Genomic DNA, 10,965 nt, shown 5'->3' with positions numbered 1-10,965 from the left:
TAATATATTTATATGATTTTTGATTCTCTGTCATTGAAACTCTTTATATCGTTCGAACAGCCTCTAGCGTATAGAGCATCCATTTTATTGATTTAGATATATATACATATATATATACATGTATTGTATTATAGTATATTTATTAATATAATAAAACTCTTAATACTTTCCAGGAACTTGTACTATTTTAAAATATTAAATATACCCGTATACGGTGTATATAGAATTTATATAATTACTATATATATTATTGTCTTAAGTAAACATTTTCTTATGAGCAATGTGATTGTGAACTTGACGTAATGTGCAAAATTGGTGACTCTATACAATTTTAATTATACACTTACATCTAAATTGCTTTATAAATAAGCCAAAAAGTAAATAATTGACATAAACACACATAAATTAAGCTAAGTCCAGGCCGACACATTATACATTTAATGTATTTTAACGAAAGAAGGGTTCTCTCTGTAGCAACATTTCCAACAATTTTTTTTTAATCGTGCTAACTAATTTGTTTCGTTAAAATTCGATAAATGTGTCGTTCAGGACGAAGTCAAATATTTGAGCACCATTGTTTTTAGTTTTTGGCAAATAAATGATTTTTTTTAAAGTAAAATTATATATTTTTGTATAATATGAAGAGCAGATAGCCATTATACTTATAATAGATTGCTATGTGCAGACTTTTCTAGCTGCGTTTGGTTTTGAAACTCAGAGTTACAAAATATATAGAAAACAAAGATTAATTGTATTATTAGTCATTATGGCAACACACCTAATATTTAAAACATTAATTCTGTTTTAAACGCGGTGAAAAATATGTCCGTGGCCCAGAGAATACATATATCGATGTCAAAGTAACGAAAAGGACTTACTACATTCATATCATTGGAATAGCTTAACTACCAACAAAATATCAAAATATTACCAACAACTGAATTTACATTGCAATTTAAAGCAAGTACTGAAAAGTTTTGATCTAAATACAAAATTAATAAGCCCGATACTCTGTCGCGTTCATACCCCTCTGTAGAGCATGGACTTAAATGTCGAATTCACTACAATAATCAACTCTTCCTCTCTTCATTCTCTCTCTTGTTCAGATGCATGTGTGTTACCAGAGATAACTAAATAATATATTAGGATATGCAAACCAAGCATATAATTTATTTTTACTTTACAAACCGTTTCATTAGGAAGGACCTTTGAAACATAACAAATTATTTAATAAAAAAAAGACGAACGCTATTCATTTATTGTCTCTTTGTCCTTTACTGTTGTAGATTCTAGATCCGACATCGGATCTCTAGATCCGTCATAGCCAAAAAAGTTTTTATTTTTGACAGCAAAACAACAACAAACGTGTATCTTGCGTTGGAGAGAAAAATTATTTTCTTTTACACAATTATGACTCAGAAGGTGTAATATAGGCGTCTAAATTTCCTTATATAGCTAAACATTATTTAATTGTCTTTCTAAAATTAATTTTTCTTGGAATAACACAAGTTTGAACTTATATTAAGAAATAAAATTAAAAATTATTGTTTTAAAACTTCATTAAAAAGTCGGCTTAAAACTTTGACTAAATACGGATTAGGAAATTAAAAGAATTTGGACTACTTGTCTGGCAATTAAAATTGGTGTGTTTATACTTAGTATTTAAAATTGAATTTTGCATTTCGTATTTTGAATTTTCATACAACTGCGTTTATGCCTATGATATATTTCCATAAATATATTCAATAAATATTTTGCATTGCACTTAAGTGCTGAAAAAACTGACACTCCGTTTACCTAAATGTGTTTTGTAGAACTGCCCCGCAATACCACAACTGAATAAGTTCCAGTAGTTACAATAATGTCCCAAAACAACTCGAAACAAGTTAATTCTTAATTTACTTCTATAGAAAGAATATACAACGTTTTTATTTTTGCAACATTTGTACGTAGTATTTGTTGGATCTTTTCATAAGAAGCAAAATATATCCGTATAAGATCCAATTATGTTTATAATGTAAAATTTGACAAGATTGATAGATATGTGGATTTAGCATACAGAAATACAATCTGTGAAACAAATTTTGTTAATTCATATGTGTATTCATTATTGTGAGTATGATTGGTAATTGAAAACAATTAATTAGGTACTATGGTATGTATTAGATAAAAGCATAAAAATGTTGCTTTCCGTACTTTGTTAAAATAAAGGAGTCCGATTGGGATAAATTGTCACGCTTGAATACCCATATTTTATGTTTTCACCTAACAAATCGACTATAAATGGGTTAATGCGCTTCCTACATATTCATAAGATGTTTGATTTTATAACTATTATGCTACAAATATATATATATATATATATATTGAACAGTGTTTTGATAATAACTTCTCTTGTAATGCAATACAGTATGAAAAAAATGTATCACATTAATTAATAGCAAATAAACTAAACTAATAATCTATATTGAAAACAATTTATCGCATTAATTAATTTTATTTGGTCCCAAAACCCACAAGTGAATATATGGTACATAAATTTTGTGACATAACCCTAAATATCTAAAATAGAGAGGTAGAGAAGCTGTTTTAAAAGAGTTTAAAAGATAAAAGATCCAATTTTTTCATTAGGTATGTTCCACGAGCTACTCGTAGTAAAACTCAAGTAAAACACAAGTAAAATTTACACGAAAATACACGAAAATTTGGTGGTGGAACACATTTGTGTATACACAGTAGCGAGTAGCTCGCAGAACAGACCAATTATTTTAACGTAGGCACGTATCCTTGTATAACGTTTTCACACCTGAACTCAAAACTACAAACATTTTGAAAATTTTAATCAAGGCATAAGATACTTATTGAGACTATTGAGAAAATTTAATTTATAACATGTAATAAATAAAATAAAATTCAAACAAGAGCGAACCCAAAATCAAAATAGAAGACAATTTACAATTATTCAGACAAGTGCAATTCATTATTTAAACAAACGCAAAACAAAAAAAAAATAATTTTTTGCGGAATTCAACAATTAACTTTACATGTCAACGTGTAATATTGTCTTTCCGTGTCTTTTACACGGGTTACGAGTATGTGAAAGATGCAAAAGGCAAAAAAAATTATAACAGTTTGTCAAATAAAAAAAAATATATACTAGTTAAGATATATGATTTAGTTACCTCTGATATTATTAGGATCGAACACTTTTAACAAACAATTTGATCTACTTTGAAAATCCATATGTAAACAAGTCTTAGGGACTTGTTGTGTAAGTCTTAGGGACCATGTTATGCAGACAGTCATGATCACGACAAATGTGAAATTTGAAGAGTAATTTGAGTATAAGAGCAAGAGACCAATTTCAATTAAACTTTGGTCACAGTGACGAGGCTTAATGTGCAGTAATAAATGTCAGAATTTACGCCTCTTAAGCAAGTATGTATATTTTTACTTAAGAAAATTAACATTTTAAATTGAGGAGCAACCAATATACACAAATCAAAATAATACTAATAGTACGAAACCAATAACTCTAATTTATCTATGCAACATGCTGAGATGGGCACGTATACTGCCGTAACCATTCGTCATATGATTGTCTGCATAACATAGTCCTGACTAAATTGAGTAAGTAATAGTAATTTTGACTGCTATTATCATGGTATGTCAATATCTAATGAATCTGAAAATATTGATTCACCGTGAGAAGCGGTCACCAAGGACAAAGAATCATTAAGAATCGTAGCATCAAGATCCACTACGTTGGGGTGATGTAGTTGATTTTTTTCTAATGTGTCCAAATGCGAAGAGGCAGACAATAAGGGGTCACGTCCATGCTGTAAAGTTGTTGGTGATGTTGGCTGCATTTTGTTGCTATTGCAGTTTTCTATAATATGAAAGCAATTTTGCATGCATTGTTGTTGGCAGTGATGATGATCGTTGTGTTGTATCTGTGTGCTTTTGAGAATATTACATTTGTTACAACATTCACTGCCCTTTAAGTAAGCTGAAGTATCAGATGACGTAGTTGAAGAATTTTCTTGATACAAACCATTGGAAGAATTTGGCACATTGTGATTATGTAGGCATTGTTTAGTAGGCAATGTAACATTACACGTATGTGATGTTGGTGAATGTGACGCAGATAATAAATTAGTACCATGTTGTAACGACAACATTGGATCGTTGCCCTGAACTGGGTTTTTGTTTTCTTCCATAAGCTCATCCATTTGATTAATACTAATATTTGTCTCACTTCCGATAACTGGCAGCTATGCAAAAATATAATATTGTTATTTTCAATAGTTTTTTATATTCTTTTATTTTACCTTATCGATAATATCAGCTATTAATGGAGTCGATCTATTATTATGTGCTGGTGTAGACGAAGTAGCATTATTAAGATAAGATGTTATTGGTGTGGGAGCTGAAGCAGACGATAAGTTAAAATCAGTTAGTGCTATTCCATGTGATTTTGCTTGCATCTCTAATTCCTGTAAATTTAAATTAATATTTTAGTGAAAATATGTATGTAACATTGAAGCAGAAATCAAAAAATTACCTTAATTCTATTTAACAGACGTCGGTTCTGTACCTCCATTTGCCTCTGTCGGTATTCGCTTTGTTTAAGTCGCGATACCTCATGCTTTAAAATTTTTATAAATTCCACAGAGGATTTAAGAATTGTGCCCTTATTAGGACGAATATCTCGCACTACCTCATAATACGGATCATTTGTTTTTGGCAAGAGAGTACCTAGTTCTTTTATGCGATCATTAATATTAAAACGACGACGTCTTTCAACTGATAAAAATTAATATTTTGTTACAAGTGTACATATATAAATGGTCAGCAGTTAACTTACTCATATTGTGATTATCCTTCTTTTGGCGATCCTTGGCCAAAGCATGCATTTCCGCTTCACTGAGAGATTGAGGCTCTTGTTTTATTGACAAATCGCTTGAAAAGTTCTGATCAAATCTTAGTGAATCATTTAAATTATTTGAGTCTATTTGCAAGATATCTTCGAATAAATCATCAGCCTAACAACAAAGATATAAATACTTGAATTAGTTTGCATACAATGTTATTAAAAAATTGTATGTTGTAAATTTTTTCAATTCAGTTGTTTAATATGAAATAAAAAAACAATAAAAATAAAAATGAAAAATAAAATAAATACGAAAATAATGTCAAACATTTTCAAGAAAGAAGCTGAAATAAATACCTGCAAACAACATAAATAAAAACATAAAAATGGCAGACAGCAAAATACAGGTCTCAGAAACATTAAACATTGATATGAACCTTTTACTGGCAAAACTACAGGGGTACCAGAAAGCTTCAGATATCAACAATAAATATGATAAATTTAGCTAGCGAGCTAGGAATACAAACCTAAAGGAAATGATTAAAAATCTCAACGGTAAATGAAAATAGAGTAAGAATAGTAAAAGGAAAAGAGCCAAATGTTCACCACCATCTCCAAAAAGAAGAATTTGACCTTCTGGATTTACATTACTGAACCAGAAGACGAAGTCGAGGCAAATATAGCCCCAGAAAATAATCAAGAAACAGCAAACAATAACGAACTGGAACAAAACAAGCAGCAGAACACTAAACCAACAATAGCAGTATCGATCATTACATCAGAAAAATAAGAAAAACTGAATTTCCAGGAAAACATAGACAACGATCCTTATTCCCCAACAATAACAAAGAATAGTAAAATAATCAAACAACAGCAAAACGAATATCAGAATTCAACAAAAAAAGGCCAAACTAGCACGCTTAAGAATCTAAATATAACCACATATCTCGAACGACAGATGGGCACCGGAACACCAAAATGAAATGAAGTTGCCGTACCATACGTATTTTCTCCCTGAGAATAAACATATGAATTTGGTAATAAAATGCTTAAGCGGCATTCCAGCAAACGAAAAAAGATGTCTAGAAGGATCAAACGTTTCATCCGTATGAATGTCAATACGTTAGATTCAAAACCGATATCAACTCCAACATGTTAAAAGCCAGACTTCAAAATAACGAAAACGAAATTTTATCAAGTACGTGTGCGACCTTTGCGTGTAAATCGAATCACACCAGCCGAGGAGAGGAATTCAGCTACCAATTGTAGTGCAACCCAAAGATATAGGAAACGAACAGATCAAGATGTTATCTACGTCAACACCCGGCAAACTCTGGTGGATGCTTCAAACAACACTTAAAAAATCATTTGCAGAAACTGTAACAGCGACACAACCAACTAGATCAGCAAAGCTTTTTTAAATAAAAATTATTTTTCAGTTCCATATTTCAATTGTTAATTCTTTGAATTCTGCAAGTAGCTTGAAACATCAATCTATCGTTATCTATAATTTTTACAGTACCAATACTCGTAAATCTTCCGACTCATAAAAATGTGACCTAAATATCTAGAACATTTATTTCTGGCTTATGTATCTGAACCAATTCGTAAACTTTTGTAACAAAACCAATCATTTTATTGGATAAAAAACGAAACTTTGTATTTTGAAAATTTAGAAGCGCATACTTTAACCCTGTAATGACACCATATCGAGGTACAGCTCAGCACACTTTATATGCCAATACGAGTTTATGATAACACTGGCTCTTTAACTATTTAAATTTAACATTAACGAAAAATTTATATTTTAAAATAAATGTTTATAAAAGAAACAAGCTGATGATTAAATTACATGAGTACTACCATGTGACAAACGTGATCCCAATTACCTTGTTTTGCAATGTATTTTGGAATAAATAAATGGTCCAAGCGCATAGGACGAGAAAAAATTGTTGTTATTATTCTAAACGTGTATCTTTCGTAAGAACTTTTTGTTTGATCACATATAAAGAATGTTCGACATTCATATTCTCCACGTAATCCTTTAAAACATGACTTATAAATTCTATAATGTAATTAACGTCATAAACCCGACTTTAACTACAGACCTATATCTACCTTATAATACCATCTTGTAAGTCATCATACCTACAAATTTATGCCAACCTAATGGAATCCTAAATTGTAAAACCAAAGACTAATAAAGTGATCTTTAGTAGTGTCTGTATACTAAGAAGGATGTAGTCATCCTTCGTTTTATTCATAATAAGCGGTTCACTATACCACATAAACATGAATATCAAATTAATACATTTAATATGCACCTGAAATTATGTTATAATTTGGAATGATATTCAAATCCTCATCCAGAAAAAATTCTTTTTTGTCATCAACAACATCAAATATTGGATTGAATAAAAAGAATTTAAACATTATCTTCCAACCTTTAAGATAATCGCGGATGCATAAATCCAATATGCATGAAATGGACATGCTATCCCAGCAGGATATAAAATAGCAAACAAAAACAAAATTTGATAGTGTTTTCAGATGGCACAATACGCCACTTTTATATATTATAAAATAAAGGAACAAAAAAGGTATTATAAAAAGGTAAGATAACTATAAATTGATAAACGAAAGAATTTATCATAATAAACGACAAAATAAAAGGAAAGTTTTATAATACATCTATCATGGAACCAGACAATGGGCAGGGGGTTCCATGATACCACACAGACAGGGGGGACCATTTAAAAATCTTTAAATGCTTTGAATTAAGGTTATAGAGTAAGGAAGTTTAAGGAAGTTTCATTTATAAAGAAAATTAAAAAAAAAAAATTTAAATAACGCTTTCTGTCACAACGACGAAACAAAATAATTACTTTCAACAACTAAATACATACAGAAAACCACTGACTAGTGACTATATACTTAAGATACTGCGAAGAACTCATTAATAAAGAGAAGACGGAACTTAAAGTAAACCTATAATTCCCTATAACTTTTTGTTATCAGGAAGCTGCGCATTGGGAATGTGCCTGACTCCGTTAACATTTGGCAACACACTTCAATAACAGCTTTCTAATGACCAATGTAAATGCAAAACCCAGTTCACACATATTCAACTTAAGATCATTTAAAGTTTTGTGCAATTTTGTGGTGTGTTCCCAAGTAATAGCCTTGTTTGGTCCACCAGAACAGGTGTACAATATCTAAACGATCGATATTGCTTTTATTCATACTTCAATTATATTTTCAATACAAGATACTACTTTTTATCTATTATTTTGAAAATAACAAAATTATAACAAAATTATCTGAAAAATAAAGATAAAGATACAATATTGATTTTATTTCAGATTTATCTAATTTGTATAGAAAATTAAAAAGACTTAAATCAAAATAGCTGGTCTCGAGGTTTTTGCATTTGGAGAATAAATAGACTCAGTGAGAGAGATATAGTTCAATAATATAATCTTCCTAGAAATACAAACACCACGATCTTAGATGAAATTATACCCAAAGGAAAATTCAGTGGATTTTTCGTATTGCATAATGATTTGTATAATAGCTTACTATATCCTTACAATTAAATGACTTATGGTGTAAATCAAGCAAATCCAAAACTGCCTTTAAATAAGTAACTCTGATATTACTTTTAGTTCTGTTTACAATTGTTATATAACTAACAGTTAGGATTGCGTCATAGATAGACTATGATTTAATGACGAGAAATGCTTTACGCGTCATTAAAAGTCTTTAAAGCAAAGCATATAAACTTTGACAATTTAGTTATTTACATTATTTTACATTATGCAATCATACGATATTGGTCATGTAATTAATTTTGGTGTATATGTTTCCTTTTACTACATAAAGTAAATAAGATAGTAATTTGAGCAGTGTCAAATAACTGGCATTGGCTATTGCTTAAAAGTACGATTCAGCGCACGTATTTTATGCCAAGGTCTGATTTAGCATGTTGATTGATTTAAAATTTCGATTTCGAATTGTTTTTTATTGATATGTTTTCTTAATGTTTAATTAATTAATATCTAAAAACAAGTTCAGAAGCACACATTTAAATTCATAATTACTCATATGTAAGTATCCAGCTTGATAGATAAACTCTTAGATAGATAAAATTAGATAGATCAATTAGAAATGATGCGAGAAGATAATCTATCACACTTTGTAAACAAAGATTAATATCCACTAATTTGGAAATCTTAAATCTTTTGATACAGACAGAAATTATGCTAATTAAACCCAGAGTCGTAAATAGTAAATATGAATACTTCTATATTAACCATTAAATTTTATAAATATAACAAATTTATGGGCTTTCTTAGTAGGTATACCATATTTTAATTTAATTTTATTAAAACTGTAATTGTAAGGTTAATATGAATGGATCTTGTATAATACAAGATATACGTATGTACATATGTTTATTTAAAAAAGACTATAATTCCAATGTACAAAATTTACACATTTAGAATTTTGCTCTTTATTTAATTCTTAATTGGCCTAAATATATTCGTACTGATTTTTAAAATACACTTAACTAATTTTGTTTATTATTTTTTGATAGAAATTGATATTAATGAGCAAAACATTTGGTTCACAAAAAAATATTAACCAGTTCAAATGCTAATAAGTCAGAAGGAGCAAAAAGTATCTGCAACGTATGTAGTCGATTTACAGGTTTTTTATTAAAGTTTTTTTTATTTAAGATTTTATTTTACATAAAAATGTATAAATATATTATTAAAATTAATTGAAAGCAATGAACTTTCATAAACAGAGGCGTAAAAAATTCTATTTCAATGAACTGTGTAAAAAAAATAAGATACTTGTACTTAGAGCAGAACCTCTACAGGATCGGATAACATATATCAAATATGTAATAATAATTAACAAAGGCTATGAAGCATTTTAAAGTGTGTTCACCACTTCAAGAAAACATATCTCCATGTTATGGATATGTCGCCGTCGATATTCTCAATAATCACAGTAAGCTGGATTACAATTCAAATATATTGACAACACAAAATTTGGAAAATTTAGTAAGAAAATTATTTTCTAAGAAGAAGTTTCTAGTTTCCTGATTAAGAAAATAAACAGAACGTAATAAGTAATTTTCAAATATAAATATAGCTTCTGTGTTCTTAATTCCGTTCAAGTACAGAAACCACGCTATAGATATATGAACAAATGACTGAGATTTGTAACTTGGCTTCTAAATCAATGGAAGGCATCACATCAAATTTTTATAAACGATTAGTGCAAAAAAAATATTTCACACTTCTTAAATTGTTTAATTTGGAGCTTTCAATAAAACATTTTTAAAGAGAATCAGCATTCTTAGTCGAACTTCATAAACGGGATGTTCTACCTCAAAACAAAATGAATGTGGGAGGTCCTTGGACCAGGGCACTAGAAAATTCATCTAAGTATAAGATACATAGTGACATTATTGGAACATGTCACCATGTCATGAGTGAAAACTTGTTTTCGATATTTCTATCTATCTCAGTTAATATTGACAACAGAACCATAGCAACTATAATCTCCTTGCCCCCCTTCTACAATAAATCGAATAAATCAAATCCCATAGATACTTTGTATTTCTATTCTCTTTTAATATATGTATGCAGTCATATTCACACATCTTTATCAACCATAACTTTATATATAAAATTAGCGCATAAAATCTGAAAATTATTTACTAATCTCGCCAGAGACATTTCATAATTGCCTCAGAGCACTTTACAGAAACTTAAAGTGTTATTTAGCCATTTAGTCATTTAGCCAAGCTGAAGAAGGCGCAAAATAATTGGGAGCGAGTGCTAATAAGAAATCATCACAACGCATACATGCATGCAGTTGGATTTGTTTTTGATACGTTTCGTAATAAACGAATGTTCGTGTGAATGAATATGTGTAAATTTGCATTATTATTTATGCCCATTTTTTGATAAGGTAAAGTACTGCTGATAAAAAGTAAACAAAAGGTAAATGATAAGTGTAAACATGCGGGGATTTAAACAAACTGAAATGAAGTTTTATGTAATTAATTGCTACTT

General features: G+C 29.4%; 1 protein-coding gene across 2 annotated transcripts in view; it reads right to left on the bottom strand.

Annotated features, from left to right (window-relative positions):
* Positions 1-2,265: 2,265 nt before the first annotated feature.
* Positions 2,266-10,965, bottom strand: part of LOC119679123 (microphthalmia-associated transcription factor-like) — a 22,612-nt gene continuing 13,912 nt past the window's right edge. For both annotated transcript variants that reach the window (XM_038091310.1, XM_038091309.1), the window contains exons 5-8: positions 4,868-5,045; positions 4,565-4,806; positions 4,332-4,496; positions 2,266-4,274 (exon numbers count right to left, since the gene is read on the bottom strand). In XM_038091310.1, the coding sequence (XP_037947238.1) occupies positions 3,660-4,274; positions 4,332-4,496; positions 4,565-4,806; positions 4,868-5,045 (1,200 nt within the window). In that variant the 3' untranslated portion in view covers positions 2,266-3,659. The remainder of the gene's footprint in view (positions 4,275-4,331; positions 4,497-4,564; positions 4,807-4,867; positions 5,046-10,965) is intronic.

The sequence above is a fragment of the Teleopsis dalmanni genome, chromosome 2, assembly GCF_002237135.1.
Source record: "Teleopsis dalmanni isolate 2A chromosome 2, ASM223713v2, whole genome shotgun sequence".
Lineage (NCBI taxonomy): Eukaryota > Metazoa > Arthropoda > Insecta > Diptera > Diopsidae > Teleopsis > Teleopsis dalmanni.
This window is presented reverse-complemented; position numbering and strand designations above follow the sequence as displayed.